This window comes from Dermacentor andersoni, chromosome 1 (genome assembly GCF_023375885.2).
Source record: "Dermacentor andersoni chromosome 1, qqDerAnde1_hic_scaffold, whole genome shotgun sequence".
Classification (NCBI taxonomy): domain Eukaryota; kingdom Metazoa; phylum Arthropoda; class Arachnida; order Ixodida; family Ixodidae; genus Dermacentor; species Dermacentor andersoni.
This window is the reverse complement of record NC_092814.1, coordinates 397,017,669-397,035,182: the sequence shown is the minus strand read 5'-3', so window position 1 is coordinate 397,035,182 and position 17,514 is coordinate 397,017,669. Positions and strand designations below refer to the sequence as shown.

At 50.5% G+C, this 17,514-nt stretch overlaps 1 protein-coding gene across 1 annotated transcript; it reads right to left on the bottom strand.

Moving 5' to 3' along the window:
- Positions 1–7,376: 7,376 nt before the first annotated feature.
- Positions 7,377–9,149, bottom strand: LOC140213014 (uncharacterized). The gene has a single exon (XM_072284164.1). The coding sequence runs from the start codon at positions 9,147–9,149 to the stop codon at positions 7,500–7,502; it is 1,650 nt and encodes a 549-aa protein (XP_072140265.1). The 3' UTR covers positions 7,377–7,499.
- Positions 9,150–17,514: the final 8,365 nt, after the last annotated feature.

Genomic DNA, 17,514 nt, shown 5'->3' with positions numbered 1-17,514 from the left:
GAATGGAGCGGAGATCGCTCACGGCTCCAGCATCGGTAAATGCGTAATGCAGTCGTATGCTGAAACCGAGCCAGCGGCAATCCCAGAGAGCCCTCCTTGCGGTGACGAGGCTTGTTCCATTAGCCATGGGAACGTTAAGGAGGCGGTGGGGTCTTTTGTCCTATCCAAGCACCTGGACGACCTTACGGAATCGTCTAGAATAGGTACAGAAAGGGTGGCCGCCGAGCCAAGAAAAGACCCGACGCTGCAGAAGGGAGCAGAGATCGGTCAGGGCTCCAGCATCGGTGACTGCATAATACAGTCGTATGCTGAAAGGGAGCCAGCGGGCATCCCAGACAGCCCTTCTTGCGGGGACGAGGCTTGTTCCATTAGCCATGAGAACGTTAAGGAGGAGCTGGAATCCTTGCTCCTATCGGAGCACGGTGACGACTTTCCGGAATTGTCTAGAATCGGTACAGATATGGTGGCGGCCGAGCCAAGAAATCACCCGACGTAACAGAACGGAGTGGATATCGCTCAGCGTTCCAGCATCGGTGACTGCGTAATGCAGTCGTATGCTGAAACCGAGCCAGCTGCGATCACAGAGAGCCCTCCTTATGGCGACGAAGCTTGTTCCAGTAGTCATGAGAACGCTAAGGAGGCGCAGGAGACCTTGTTCCTATCCGAGCACGAGGACGACTTCCCGAAATCGTCTAGTATAGGTACAGATATGGTGGCGACGGAGCCAAGAAAAGACCCGACGCGGCAGAACGAAGCGGACATCACGAAGGGCTCCAGCATCGGTGACTGGACAATGGAGTCGCACGCCCAAATCGAGCGAGCGGCCATCCCCGAGAGCCCTCCTTGCAGGGACGAGGCTTGTTCAATTATCCATGAGAACGTTAAGGAGGCGCTGGACACCTTGCTCCTATCCGAGCACGTAGACAACTTTCCTAAATCCTCTAGAGTAGGTACATATAGGGTGGCGGCAAAGCAAAAAAAGACCCGACGCGGCATAAGGGAGCGGAGATCGCTCAAGGCCCCAGCATCGGTTTTTGCGCAATGTAGAGTCGTACGCAAGAGCCGAAAATGCGGCCATCCCCGAGCGCCCTCCTTGCATGGACGAGGGTTGTTCCTGTAGCCATGAGAAGGTTAAGGAGGCGCTGGAGACCTTGCTCCTATCCGAGCACGTGGACGACTTTCCGGAATAGTCTAAAATAGGTACGGATACGGTGGCAGCCGAGCCATTGGCCAACGAAAAACCCGACGCGACAGAATGGAGCGGAGATCGCGGAGGTCTCCAGCATCGGTGACCCCGCTATGCAGTTGCACGCCGAAACCGAGCCAGCGGCAATCCCAGAGAGCCCTCCTTGCGGTGACGAGGCTTGTTCCATTAGCCATGGGAACGTTAAGGAGGCGCTGGGGTCCTTTGTCCTATCCGAACACGTGGACTACTTTCCGGAATCGTCTAGAATAGGTACAGATAGGGTGCCGGCCGAGCAAGAAAAGACCCGACGCTGCAGAAGGGAGCGGAGATCACTCAAGGCTCCAGCATCGGTGACTGCGCAATGGAATCGCACGCTGAAACCGAGCAAGCGGGCATCCCAGAGATCCCTCCTTGCGGTGACGAGGCTTGTTCCATTACCCATGAGAACGTTAAGGAGGCACTGGAGACCTTGCTGCTATTCGAGCACGTGGACTAATTTCCGGAATCTTCTACAATAGGTACAGCTATGTTGTTGGCCGAGACAAGAAAAAAGAACTGACGCCGCAGAACGGAGAGGAGATCGCTCAGGGCTCCAGCATCGGTGACTGCGTAATGCAGTCGCACGCCGAAAACCTGACCCAGCGGCCTTCCCCGAGAGCCCTCCATGCGGGGACGATTTTTGTTCTAGTAGCCATAAGAACGTTAAGGAGGCGATGGAGACTGTGCTCCTATCCGAGCACGTGGACGACTTTCTGGAATCGTCTAGGTTAGGTAGATATATGGTGGCGGCCAAGCCAAGAAAAGACCCTACGCGGCTAAACGGAGCGGAGTTCGCTTCAGGGCTCCAGCATTGGTGACCTTGTAGTGCAGTCGCACACCGAAACCGAGCCAGCGACCATCCCATAGAGACCTCCTTCTGGGGAGAAGGCTTGTTCCTTTAGGCATGAGAACGTTAAGGAGGCACTGTAGACCTTGCTTCTATCAGAGCACGTGGACGAATTTCCGGAATCGTCTAGAATAGGTACAGATATGAGCTGCGCCGAGCCAAAAAAACTCGTCGCGGCAGAACGGAGCGGAGATCACTCAGGGTTCCAGCATTGGTGACTGCGCAATGCAGTCGCTCGCCGAAACCGATCCAGGGACCGCCCCAGAGAGCCCTCCTTGCCGTGGCAAGGCTTGTTCCATTAGCCATGAGAACGTTAAATCGGCGCTGGAGACCTTGCTCTTATCGGAGCACGTGGACAACTTTACGGAATCGTCTGGAATAGGTACAGATATGGTGGCGGCCGAGCGAAGGAAAAACCGGACGCGGCGGAACGGAGCCAAAATCGCATGGCGCTCCATATCGGTGACTGCGCAATGCAGTTGCACGCCGAAACCGAACCAGCGGCCATCCCAGAGAGCCCCCAATTGCGCGCGAGGCTTGTTCCAGCACCCATGAGAACGTTAAGGAGGCGCTGGATACCTTGCTCCTATCCGAGCAAGCGGACGAATTTCCGGAATCGTATAGAATAAGTAGATATTTCGTGGCGGCTAAGCCAAGAAAAGACCCGACGCGGCACAATGGAGCGGAGAGCGCTCAGGGCTCCAGCATCGGTGACTGCGCGATGCAGTCGCCCGCCGAAACCGGCGCAGCGGCCATCCGAGAGAGCCCTCCTTGCGGGGACGAGGCTTGTTCCATTAGCCATGAGAATGTCAAGGAGGCGCTGGAGACCTTGCTCTTACCGGAGCACGTGGACAACTTTACGGAATCGTCTCGACAAGGTACAGATATTGTGGCGGCCGAGCCACGAAAAGAACCGACGCGGCACAACGGAGCGGAGAACGCTCAGGGCTCCAGCATGGGTGACTGCGCGTTGCTGTCGCATACCGAAACCGATCCAGCGGCCGTCCCAGCGAGCCCTTTTTGCTGGGACGAGGTTTGTTCAATTAGCCATGAGAACGTTAAGGAGGCGCTGGAGATTTTGCTCCTATCCGAACACTTGGACGAATTCCCGGAATCGCCTAGAATAGGTACAGATATGTTGGCGGCCGAGCCAAGAAAAAACCCGACGCGGCACAATGGAGCGGCGAAGGCTCAGGGCTCTAGCATTGGTGACTTCGCAATGCAGTCGCACGACGAAACCGAGCCAGCGACCATTCCATAGAGCTCTCCTTGCGGGGAAGAGGCTTGTTCCATTAGCCATGAGAAGGTTAAGGAGGCGCTGGAGACCTTGCTCCTATCCGAGCTGGTGGAAGACTTTCCAGAATCGTCTAGAATATGTACACATATGGTGGCGGCCGAGCCTAGAAAAGACCCGACGTGACAGAAGGTAACGGAAATCGCAGAGTGCTCCAACATCTGGGACTGCGCAATGCAGTCGCACGCCGAAACCGAGGAAGCGGTCATATCAGAGAGCGCTCCTTGCGGAGACGAGGCTTGTTCCAGTAGCCTTGAGAACGTTAAGGATGTGCTGGAGACCTTGCTCCTATCTGAGCTCGTGGGCTACTTTCCGGAATCCTGTAATATAGGTACAGATATGGTGGCGGCCGAGCCAAGAAAAGACCCGACGCGGCACAACGGAGCGGCGAAGGCTCAGGGCTCTAGCGTCGGTGACTGGGCAATCCAGTCGCACGCCCAAACCAATCCAGCGGCCGTCCCAAACAGCCCTCATGGCCGGGGCGAGGATTGTTCCACTCGCCATGAGAACGTTAAGGAGGCGCTGGAGACCTTGCTCCTATGTGAGCGCGTGGACGACTTTTCGGGATCGCCTCGACAAGGCACAGATATTGTGGCGGCCGAGCGAAGCAAAAGCCGGACGCGGCAGAACGGAGCGGAAATCGCAGAGCGCTCCATCATCGGTGACTGCGCAAAGCAGTCGCGCGCCGAAACCGAGCCAGCGGCCAACCCAGTGAGCCCTCCTTGCGGGGACCAGGCTTTTCCCGTATAGATATGAGAACGTTAAGGAGGTGCTAGGGACCTTGCTCCTATCTGAGCGCGTGGACGACTTTCCGCAATCGTCTAGTATAGGTACAGATATGGTGGCGGCCGAGCCAAGAAAAGACCCGACGCGGATAAACGGACCGGAGTTCGCTCAGGGCTCCAGCATCGGTGACGGCGCAATCGTACGCCGAAACCGAGCCAGCTGCCATCCCAGAGAGCCCTCTTTGCGGAGATGAGGCTTGTTCCTGTAGCCATGAGAATGCTAAGGAAGTGCTGGAGACCTTGCTCCTATCCGAGCACGTGGACGACTTTCCGGAATCGTCTAGAATAGGTACTGATATTTTTTTTTATTTATTCAATACTGCCGGCCGCCTTTTGGTAGCCAGGGCAGGAGTGGGTACATGACGCTTTTCATATTAACGGTCCATCAAGAAAACAACAGTAACAGTTAAGACAGAGAACCACATAGGCACACAGAAGATTACTGCGAAGCAAAGCAAACAAAACAAGATGCAAACGCGTTACATTCAAATCCAAAAAAAAACGAGCTCACAAAGGTTATTGGCTAGAACTGACTGCTGAAAAAAATGCATCGGGTGATGATAAGGTGGCCACATCGTAGGGCAACTTGTTCCAGTCTGCTATCGTTCTTGGAAAGAACGACAGCTTGTATGTGTTGGTTCTGCACTGAGGCATTATAATTGTTTTGTCGTGTTTGTGTCGAGTCTGTCGGGTTCTGTTGTACTGCATGTAAGTGTGGAAGTCTAATTTGGTATGATTATTAATTATTGCAAATAGCATCTTCAGACGGTGCATTTTTCGACGAGATTCCAAGGTAGGAAGACCGGAGCGGCTAAGAAGATCAGATATCGATACCTGTCTTCCGTAGGCGTGGTGTATAAATCGCAGTGCCTTTCTCTGAACCCCCTCGATACTTTTTACATTTGTTTTAGTGTGCGGATCCCAGATTACGTCAGCATATTCCAGTAGGGGACGCACGAGCGAAGTATAAGCTACAAGTTTCGTTTTAGTGGTTGCATGTTTTAACCGGTGTCTTATTAGCCATAGTCTTTTGGATGCTACTGAAACCATGTTTTTAATGTGGGGGCTCCAACTGAGGTTAGAGCTGATCGTTACGCCAAGATACTTAAATTGTTCTACTGGTTCTAGAGGAGCGCTATTAATTTTGTACGAATACTTCAGTGGATCTTTCTTTCGGGTTAAGGTCATTTGTTTGCATTTCGTGACATTTAATGTCATCGACCAGTTTTGGCACCAATTACTAACAGCACACAAGTAGTTATTTAGAACGAGCTGGTCACCTTCGGTGAGAATTGTGTGATAAATTACGCAGTCATCTGCGAAAAAACGGGCCCGCACAGGAGAGTCAAGTTTTAGGTCATTTAAATATATAAGAAAAAGAAGCGGCCCAAGGACTGAGCCCTGTGGCACTCCTGAAAATACTGGAGCGATGGGTGAGCTTGAACTGGATATCTGGACGTACTGTTGCCGGTGAGATAGGTATGAATCAAGCCACTGTAAAATTTGTTGATTCTGTAAGATGTGTCTAAGTTTTAGCAGAAGTTTACTATGCAGTACGCGGTCGAAGGCTTTTTCAAAGTCCAGAAAAATGGCATCTATTTGTCCTGCTTTGTGAAGGGCTTTACAGAAATCATTGGTAGTGTGAATTAGCTGTGTCACAGTAGATAACCCGCGACGAAATCCATGTTGAGCTTCAGAAAAAAAATTATTGTCTTCCAAGAATGAGGCAATGTGTTTAAAAACAAAGTGTTCCATCACTTTACCTGCGGTGCACAACAAGCTAATTGGCCTGTAATTAGCGACATGGAGTTTGGTACCAGATTTGTGCACAGGAATAACCTTAGCCAGCTTCCAATCCCTGGGAACGTCACCCTCTCGTAGACTAGTACGGAATATAATAAAGAGGAATTTTGAACACCATTCCGCGTATCTGGAAAGAAACGTGTTCGGAATATCATCTGGTCCAGATGATTTCTTTGTATTCAGGTGTAGAAGGGCGGAAAAAATGCCTTCTTCGCCTATGGTAAGATCGGGTACCTGGAAGCTGGTTGATCTGAAATTGGTAGACGGACCACCACCCCGCAGGAACACAGAAGAAAAATAGTCGTTGAACGTTGCCGCTATTTGTTGTCCGTCACTAACGTCCACGTCATTTATTGTCAATTTGTGTATGGGGTCCTTTTTTTGAGCTAGATAAGTCCAGAATTTTCGCGGGTCATTAATGAGGAAGTTGTGCAGTTTTACGTTAATGAATTGGAATTTTGATTGTCGTATTTGATTTCTTAGCTCTCTACGAAGTGACGCCACAGTACTGTGTGCAGCCCTCGAAATGTTACGGGAAAGTCTGCTTACGCGACGTTTTAGGTGAATTATTTCTCGTGTAATCCATGGGCTGTGGCTATGAATTTTCTTTTTCTTCAGCGGGACGTACCGATGAATACACATATGTACCGTACGTTTAAAGTTCAACCACAATTCATTCGGACTTGTGTGGCCTTCACTGTACCTTGCAAAAAAATTGTCGTATTCTTGTTCAAGAAGGTCTAAAATACTCTCGTCTTCAGCGTTATTGAAATCGTAAAATTGTTTTGTTGATTGGCGTGTGATTGGTCGTGCCATATTGGTTTTGAAAAGCACTAAATCGTGGTCGGATATACCAGGCATAATATTAACCGTGAAACCCAGCCTTTCAATAGCATCAGACACAAACACAAGGTCTAGAAGTGAGCCCGTGGTAGCAGTAACTCGCGATGGTTCAGCCACAACCTGCTTCAAATTAAAAGAAAAGGCAATATCGAGTAGCAAATCAGAATGCCGGCATGAAGATGAGACGCTCAAAGATTCCCAGTTGATTTTTGGCAAGTTAAAATCACCACACAAAATGACATGTGAATATCGCTTTTTGTGCTCATTCAAAAAGTCATACAGCGTCTCGAGCATACCTAGATCTGAATTTGGTGGCCTATAAACGGCGCCAATAAAGATGCTGTGTTTGCAAGTATGAAGTCGGATCCAGACCATTTCTATGCTAGTATGGTGTGGTACAAGCCTGTAATCTGTTCCTTTCTTTATCACAATGGCTACCCCACCCCCTCTAGAACTGCGGTCATGGCGGATAATTTCGTGCGAATGAGGTATCACGTCCTTATCGGATATGTTATCATGGAGCCACGTTTCGGTGAGCACTGCAACATCAGGCTCATACGTTAAAAGAATACCTTCGAAGTCTTCTGTTTTATTCCGGATGCTACGGGCATTAATGTTCAGAACAGAGAACTCGCTTTGAACTGTGTCTCTGTGACATAAATTGCGGCTCTTAAGCGGACTCTTATTTCCGAAGTTAGGCCGTCATTGTGAAGCTAGCGGGACTATTTTATCTTGAGTGTCGTCCCATTGGAACAGTTTACCATTAATTTTGATTTTGTCGAATGACAGCACGACCTTGGCACCTTTCTTCCTGTGTTCAGCAGCAGCAGCCCAGAGCTTCTTTCGGATTGATTGTACGCGCGGGGAGAAATCTTCCGATATGCTATAGGCTGTGCCTCTCAGTTTGTTACAATTCTTCAAAATATTGGCCTTATCTCTGCCATCCACAAGTTTGAATATGACGGGTCGGCATCTGCCCTCGGCTGGGCGGCCCATCCTGTGAATACGCTCGATAGCCACGTTTGGAACCTTTAGAGTGTCAGTCAGAATGTTTTTAGTCACGACTTGTTCGAGGGATTGCCAATTTTCTTCGGTCGATTCTTTTATGCCATAAACAATCAAGTTCTCCCTTCTACTCCTATTCTCCAAGTCGTCTACTTTCAAAGCCAGTTTTTCGACTTCTGACTGAAGCTCGTCAACCTTGCTCGTGTAATTAGTCACCGTAGCAGAAATATCGTCAAGCTTCTTGTCAATTGAAAACAGCTTAATACTTGTTTCGTTAACCTTGCTGTTAGTAGCTTGCACAGTGTGTTTAAGTTCACGAACATCATCAATTAGGGTCTGAAGCATCTCTGCAGTAGACGGTCCCGGGTTAGTCTCTACGTCACCACAGGTAGGCAGTAGGTTCACAAAGCAATGGCAAATCGCAGTAAGCATATCACTCAAAGACCGTGGGCACGGCAGAAGCAAGAGGCAAACATTGTCACTGCGATAGGTATACGTAAGGCGATAGTCTCTCACCTGAACGAAAAACAGGAAAGGATTCGTGAGCGGCATTGTCGCTGTGCCCCTGCCGCGCCCACTGGCCGGAATCCGCGAAGTGGCCGGACCTTTATGCTGCCAAAACTCTGACGTAACCGATGACGGCGAGGAAAATCCGGCAAGTAACGGTGTCCATGTGCGCATGTCCGGGAGCATGTCACTGATATCGCATCTCTGTGAACTGGTAGGCCTGAAGATACAGTATTCCGTCGTCTCAGCCGCAGAAAGGCCGAAGCATGTCTCGATGGCTGGGGGTGTCGGGCAGATGCAGAGCACGGCCTGAACGAAAAACAGGAAAGGATTCGTGAGCGGCATTGTCGCTGTGCCCCTGCCGCGCCCACTGGCCGGAATCCGCGAAGTGGCCGGACCTTTATGCTGCCAAAACTCTGACGTAACCGATGACGGCGAGGAAAATCCGGCAAGTAACGGTGTCCATGTGCGCATGTCCGGGAGCATGTCACTGATATCGCATCTCTGTGGACTGGTAGGCCTGAAGATACAGTATTCCGTCGTCTCAGCCGCAGAAAGGCCGAAGCATGTCTCGATGGCTGGGGGTGTCGGGCAGATGCAGAGCACGGCCTGAACGAAAAACAGGAAAGGATTCGTGAGCGGCATTGTCGCTGTGCCCCTGCCGCGCCCACTGATGGTGGTGGCCGAGCCAAGATAAGACCCGACGCAGCCGACTGGAGCGGTGATCGCTGAGGGCTCAACCAACGGTGACTGCGCAATGCAGTCGCACGCCGAAACCGATCCAGCGGCCGTCCCAGTGAGCCCTCCTTGCGCAGACCAGGCTTGTTCCAGTATAGCCATGAGAACGTTAAGACGGTGCTAGAGACCTTGCTCCTACCGAGCACGTGGACGACTTTCCGGAATCGTCTAGAATTGGTACAGATATGGGGGCGGCCGAGCCACAAAAAAACCCGACGCACCAGAACGGAGCGGAGATCGCTCAGGGCTCCAGCATCTGTGACTGCACAATGCACTCGCACGCCGAAACCGAGTCAGCGGCCATCCCAGAGAGCCGCCCTTGCGGGGACGAGGCTTGTTCCATTAGCCATAAGAACGTTAAGGAGGCGCTGGAGACGTTGCTCCTATTCGAGCCTGTGGACGACTTTCCGTAATCGTCTAGAATAGGTACAGATATGGTGGCGGCCGACCCTATAAAAGAGCCGATGCGGCAGAACGGAGCTGGGATCGCTGAGGGCTCCAGCGTCGGTGACTGCGCAATCGTGCGCCGAAACCGAGCGAGCTGCCATCCCAGAGAGCCCTCCTTGCGGGGACGAGGCTTGTTCCATTGGAAATGAGAACGTTAAGGACGCGCTAGAGACCTTGCTCCCATTCGAGCACGTGGACGACTTTCCGGAATCGTCTTGAGTAGGTACAGATAATGTGGCGGCCGAGCCAAGAAAAGACCCGACGTGGCAGAACGAAGCGGAGATCACGGAGGGCTCCAGCGTCCGTGACTACGCGATGCAGTCGTACGCCGAAACCGAGCCAGCGTCCATCCCAGAGAGCCCTCTTTGCGGGGACGAGGCTTGTTCGATTAGTCATGAGAACGTTAAGGAGGCGCTAGTGACCTTGCTCCTATCCGAACACGTGGACGACTTTCGGGAATCGTCTTGAGTAGGTGCTGATAATGTGGCGGCCGAGCCAAGAAAAGACCCGACGCGGAAGAACGGAGCGGAGATCGCTCGCGGCTCCAGCGTCCGTGACTACGAAATGCAGTCGCACGTCGACACCGATCCAACGGCCCTCCCAGAGAGCCTTCCTTGCGGGGACGAGGCTTGTTCCATCAGCCATGAGAACGTTAAGGAGGCGCTAGAGACCTTGCTCCTATCCGAACACGTGGACGGCTTTTCGGAATCGTCTTGAGTAGGTACTGATAATGTGGCGGCCGGGCCAAGAAAAGACCCGACGCGGAAGAACGGAGCGGAGATCGCTCACGGCTCCAGCTTCCGTGACTGCGCAATGCATTCGCACGTCGACACCGACCCAACGGCCAACCCAGAGAGCCTCATTTGCGGGGATGAGGCTTGTTCCATCAGCCATGAGAACGTTAAGGAGGCGCTAGATACCTTGCTCCTATCCGAGCACGTGGGCGACTTTCAGGAATCGTGAAGGATAGGTACAGATATAATGGCGGCCGAGACATGAAAAGACCCGACGTGGCAGAACGGTGCGGAGATCGCGGAGGGCTCCAGCGTCGGTGACTGCGCAAAGCAGTCGTACGCCGAAGCCGCAGAGGGTCGAAGGAGCTAAGTGTTCGGCACATCGAAAACGCGCGGAAGATGCCCCATCGCCGTGCGGGAGAATGAGTAACAGGCAGTTGCGCAGAGCCTAACGGGTTCAGTGTGGCGATTCCGAAAACTGAGGCCTCACGAAAGGCTGATAACGACAGGAGAGAGCGCGTCCCGGCGAGACAGGGTGCGACTGGAATGTTCAACTTGGCTAAGACATGCGATGTGGAACCTGGTCAGTCGAACAGTCACTGAGGTGTAATGCGTCACGAGAACAAGGACGAAGCGAGAATGCGTATTCTTCCCGCGTTTACGGCCTCCCCCTAAGGGATGATGCAGCAAGCCGCGAACACACGGTGTGGCAGGTGACGGCATAGAGAGATGCAGGTCTTGCACCTCTTGCGCTCGGCGTAAGTTTTCGTGCTGTTTCTTTCTGTAATTAGTTCGTGATGCATTTTTTTGTTTGTCATTAGGAACGTATTATTCTTAATTTTAATAGTTTCGCGTTCGGAAAGCAATTCTTGTCAAAGATTTTTGCGCACAGATAGAGTGTAGCTTTGCTTTTCTTAGGTTTTAAATACCACTGTATGAAATACTTTAGCTTAGAGTAAAGTGATGCGCAGAGCCCAGTACGTCTCGCATTACAGGCGCTGGTACTGGCAGATGGCACTGACCGAACGAGCAACTCAGCACGCGACTCTGATCCTGCTGACGATTTGAATCGCTGCGACGAATCCCGTGCTTCAAAGGGGGCGCCTTTGTTATCTTTTTCTTCGACGGATTGAGAAATACTCGCCCCTATGGGAAATATTAGTTCAGAACGACGGATTTTGAAGACGCGGAACACGTTGCCGGGAGAGGGTCCCAATTCTTTCTTAGAATTTTGACCACGCCATACCGTGACCAAATTGACGGCGGTCTTGGGGCCATTTCAAGGGGGGGGGGGACAAAGGTGGCTGAAAGTAGCCTACTCACGGGCCTGCCCGCTCCTTGGCTGGCTCGCCCTTCAATCAACTGTCCCTTGTGACATCTGTGAAGTGTCTCCAAGATGGTCGCCTACTGCGACAGGGTGACTCAGTCGAGCATATTTTCAAGTTTTACTACACCATGGGGCAAGAAATCAACTAAATGCAGTTATCATGAGTTGAGGCGTTTCAGTTTCGCAGGGCTTACTTGATTCACACCCTTCATTTATACTTTTTCTCTTTCTTGTTATTTTCATGAGCTATGTCTTTTGATAAGTGTTTATGCCTCGATGCGGAACATAAAGAGTCTTTTGTGTGTGTGTTTATGTTCTAAACAATCTCCTTTTCTTTGTCGTTTGCTTTAAAGCTGCCCGAGTTCCGCCTTTTTGAGACATGATTAAAATAAAATTGATCAAAACGTTAGTCACGCTACAATTTGATCTTTTGTTTAGGTGTCGTTTGCGCGGCTCTCCTATATGCCCGCCTTTCTGCCACTTGCTGGTTCTACCCTCCGAATTAATTATGGGAGAGGGTATGATTACCTAGCATATCTCAGAGGGGGTTTGTGTGCTTGCCTTGTCGCTGCTCAGGCGCCATGCGGATTTGATTGCTAATGCCAGTTGCCAGCCTACGACATGAAGCCAACCCTCCCTCCAAGATGGCCATTGCCCCTGGACGTGATCCTCCCAGCGAGCCCGGAACTTCAAACCGGATCTGAGCCTGCTGAGCAGCCAAGGCCTCTTCAAGTGGCACTGATGAGCTGCCCCATTTCGAGCCCTCTTCCTGGCGAAGAACGGGCTGTTGTGATCAGCCGTTCCCCCCGCGATACCCTACGGTCACGGCTCGCGCGATTTGGGGGAATGGGCCGACAACTTCGTCAAGATGGTTCTCAAAACGGACGATTTATGGCCAACACGGGAGGTGCCTCGGTCTGGAGAGGTTTGGGCAATTAGCAACGATACGGTCCTTTACCTTCATCATCATCATCATCAGCCTGGTTACGCCCACTGCAGGGCAAAGGCCTCTCCCATACTTCTCCAACTGCCCCGGTCATGTGCTAATTGTGGCCATGTTGACCCTCCAAACTTCCTAATCTCTTCTGCCCACCTAACTTTCTGTCGCCCCCTGCTACGCTTCCCTTCCCTCGGAATCCAGTCCGTAAACCTTAATGACCATCGGTTATCTTCCCTCCTCATTACATGTCCTGCTCATGCCCATTTCTTTTTCATGATTTCAACTAAGATGTCATTAACGCGCGTTTGTTCCCTCACCCAATCTGCTCTTTTTTTATCCCTTAATGTTACACCTATCATTCTTCTTTCCATAGCCCGCTGCGTCGTCCTCAATTTAAGTAGAACCCTTTTCGTAAGCCTCCAGGTTTCTGCCCCGTACGTGAGTACCGGTAAGACACAGCTGTTATGAACTTTTCTCTTGAAGGATAATGGCAACCTGCTCTTCATGATCTCAGAATGCCTGCCAAACGCACCCCAGCCCATTCTTATTCTTCTGATTATTTACCTCTCCTGATCCGGATCAGCAGTCACTACCTGTCCTAAGTAGATGTATTCCCTTACCACTTCCAGTGCCTCGCTACCTATCGTAAACTGCTGTTCCCTTCCGAGACTGTTAAACATTACTTTAGTTTTCTGCAGATTAATTTTTAGTCCCACCCTACTGCTCTGCCTCTCCAGGTCAGTGAGCATGCATTGCAGTTGGTCCCCTGAGTTACTAAGCAAGGCAATATCATCAGCGAAGCGCAAGTTACTAAGGTATTCTCCATTTACTCTTATCCCCAATTCTTCCCAATCCAGGTCTCTGAATACCTCCTGTAAACATGCTGTGAATAGCATTGCAGAGATCGTATCTCCCTGCCTGACGCCTTTCGTTATAGGGATTTTGTTGCTTTCTTTATGGAGGACTACAGTGGCTGTGGAGCCGCTATAGATACCTTTCAGTATTTTTACGTACGGCTCGTCTACACCCTGATTCCGCAATGCCTCCATGACTGCTGAGGTTTCGACTGAATCAAACGCTTTCTCATAATCAATGAAAGTTACATATAATGGTTGGTTATATTCCGCACATTTCTCTATCACCTGATTGATAGTGTGAATATGATCTATTGTTGAGTAGCCTTTACGGAATCCTGCCTGGTCCTTTGGTTGATGGAAGTCTAAGGTGTTCCTGATTCTATTTGCAATTACCTTAGTAAATACTTTGTAGGCAACGGACAGTAAGCTGATCGGTCTATAATTTTCCAAGTCTTTGGCGTCCCCTTTCTTATGGATTAGGATTATGTTAGCGTTCTTCCAAGATTCCGGTACGCTCGAGGTCATGAGGCATTGTGTATACAAGGTGGCCAGTTTTTCTAGAACAATCTGCCCACCGTCCTTCAACAAATCTGCTGTTACCTGATCCTCCCCAGCTGCCTTCCCCCTTTGCATTGCTCCCAAGGCTTTCCTTACTTCTTCCGGCGTTACTTGTGGGATTTCGAATTCCTCTAGACTATTCTCTCCCCCATTATCATCGTGGGTTCCACTCGTACTGTATAAATCTCTATAGAACTCCTCAGCCACCTGAACTATCTCATCCATATTAGTAATGATATTGCCGGCTTTGTCTCTTAACACATACATCTGATTCTTGCCAATTCCTAGTTTCTTGTTCTCTGACTTTAGGCTTCCTCCGTTCGTGAGAGCTTGTTCAATTCTATCCATATTATACTTCCTTATGTCAGCTGTCTTACGATTGTTGATTAACTTCGAAAGTTCTGCCAGTTCTATTCTGGCTGTATGGTTAGAGGCTTTCATACATTGGCGTTTCTTGATCAGATCTTTCGTCTCCTGCGACAGCTTACTGGTATCCTGTCTAACAGACTTACCGCCGACTTCTATTGCACACTCCTTAATGATGCCCACAAGATTGTCGTTCATTGCTTCAACACTAAGGTCCTCTTCCTGAGTTAAAGCCGAATACCTGTTCTGTAGCTTGATCTGGAATTCCTCTATTTTCCCTCTTACCGCTAACTCATTGATCGGCTTCTTATGTACCAGTTTCTTCCGTTCCCTCCTCAAGTCTAGGCTAATTCGAGTCATTACCATCCTGCGGTCACTGCAGCGCACCTTACCGAGCACATCCACATCTTGTATGATGCCAGGGTTAGCGCAGAGTATGAGGTCTATTTCATTTCTAGTCTCGCCGTTCGGGCTCCTCCACGTCCACTTTCGGCTATCCCGCTTGCAGAAGAAGGTATTCATTATCCGCATATTATTCTGTTCCGCAAACTCTACTAATAACTCTCCCCTGCTATTCCTAGTGCCTATGCCGTATTCCCCCACTGCCTTGTCTCCAGCCTGCTTCTTGCCTACTTTGGCATTGAAATCGCCCATCAGTATAGTGTATTTTGTTTTCACTCTACCCATCGCCGATTCCACATCTTCATAGAAGCTTTCGACTTCCTGGTCATCATGACTGGATGTAGGAGCGTAGACCTGTACAACTTTCATTTTGTACCTCTTATTAAGTTTCAGAACAAGACATGCCACCCTCTCGTTAATGCTATAGAGTTCCTGTATGTTACCAGCTATATTCTTATTAATCAGGAATCCGACTCCTAGTTCTCGTCTCTCCGCTAAGCCCCGGTAGCACAGGACGTGCCCGCTTCTGAGCACTGTATATGCTTCTTTTGGCCTCCTAACTTCACTGAGCCCTGTTATATCCCATTTACTGCCCTCTAATTCTTCCAATAGCACTGCTAGACTCGCCTCACTAGATAACGTTCTAGCGTTAAACGTTGCCAGGTTCGTATTCCAATGGCGGCCTGTCCGGAGCCAGGGATTCTTAGCACCCTCTGCAGCGTCGTAGGTCTGACCGCCGCCGTGGTCAGTTGCTTCGCAGCTGCTGGGGACTGAGGGCCGGGGTTTGTTTGTTGTGTTCATATAGGAGGTTGTGGCCAATTACTGCACCAGGGTGGCCAATCCTGCTCTGGTGAGGGAGTGCGTTACCGGTTCTGGTCACCGGGATCAGGCCACACTCCAGGCCTGTTTATGCAATTTTATCAACACGCGGATTTTTTTTAATCCGGTGGAAAATTGCGCGGCACCGGGATTCGAACCACGGACCTCTTGCACGCGAGGCGGGTGTTCTACCTCTACGCCACCGCTGCATTCCATTCCTTTACCTTACAGCCTCACAAATTAGCACGTCCACGCCAGAGACACGGCCAGTGCAATGATACAGTCCACCACCTGTCAGCCGCCCTTATTGGCATGTCCACGCCGGGGACAGGGTCAGTGTATGATCGGAGTCAGCGTAAGTTCCCCTCCTTCTCCTGTTTGTTCCCAGTGATGTACGTGCGTTTCCGACAAAGCTCCCTTTGAATAGAGAGGGTAACCGAGCTCGGGATTGCTGGGACCTGATGTCACCGGTCTCCTGACGCCAGATTGGAGGAAGTGCCTGAACAATGACCACGCAGAGCATAAAAGGAGCAAGGGACGGCGGGCGTGTTCGGCTGCTACAATTTCATCGTGAACTTTTTGTGTATTACTTTAAATTTTCTTGTAAATATGTAAATATAAACTTATTTGTAAAACATCCTGGATATTAGGCCCAGCCCCACGTTCCCGTACTTCCCGATGAGCAAAGTACATTCCCACATCTTCGGACCTGCAGTTGCAACAACACCAAGACTGCGTCGCTGAACAGTAGAAGGAAAACAAATGCCGCGCCCATCAGCCCAGCCGGCGTGAGACGTCTTAGCCGGCGTTCAAACTGTGCAAGCCCAAAGCCAGAATCGCAAGTGCAGTTCAGGTAGTCACATCAGCCCCATGGTGCGCTGCACTCAATTTGGCCACTCGGCACTGTGGGAGTTCCCGCTCTTTGTTCTATTTATTTCTCTACAATTGGCTCAAGCATGTGGAGCATATGGCTTGTCATTGGCTTGTCGCTAGTTAACACAAGAAAAATATCACCGCCCAGGCACTCCATACGAATGGTTAACCAGGGAAGCTGAAACGTGCGGCGTCGGTGTTTATCACTGGGTTAATGCCGACTGTTCATTAAACTTCGCCTTGGTAGGTCGCCGGATTCTCGGTACCCAGTGGCTGCTTGCGCTCAGCTGCACGAGCCTGTTCTCGTGCCCAGGCTGCAGCATCGGTACGGCGTAGACGAGCTCGTTCCGGGTTCTGCTCACGGCGCTGCCGTTTGAAAGCTGCCTGCTCCTAAGGAGTAAGTATCACGCGAGGCCTACCCATTTCGGAGCCGGAGCGAAACTGCTGCGCCACGTTCACTGCGAGGGAGAGCAACGACGCCAGTACTTGTGCGGCTAATCACCTAGATAGGAAAAGAACTTTTCACTCTAATCCATTAAGTCATGTTACCTGGCCCAATTGCCACAGAATCTAACGGGGATGCTCCCGAGTAGGCAACAGTGATTTTGACGTCGCCGCTTTCATGACGCCAGCCCTGTCAATGAAAATTTCGGGCCAGGTAGCATGATGTCATGCATCGGAGTAAACAGACCTTGTACTACCTAGGCGGTGCTGGCTAAGCGTGTGCCTGTCTTTCTCTCTCTCTTTTTTTCTCCACATGCGCATGGGTTTGCACCGGAGGAGTTTTTAGCGTACAGGCGACCGACAGACGGACGAACGGACGAGTCAGCTAGTCATTGACAGCTTCACTGTATTAAGTTTGTGAGAATACCTTCTTTTATGCGCTAAACTTTTTAATTTTAGTGGAAAATAATAAAACAAATAAAACATGCTATGGGAACTTCTTTACCTTCTTTTTCCCGACGCTTCCGTCAGTTAACGGATGAGGGGAACACTTGGCAGTGACATGTTTACTACTGCGAGTTTTTAGGGCGATCCATTGTTATAAATGCCACAAACGAGGACATATAGCTGTAAACTGCGGGAAACCTAGCGTAGTTTTCTCCTACGTGGATGAAAAGGACGAGAATATGAAACTTTTAAG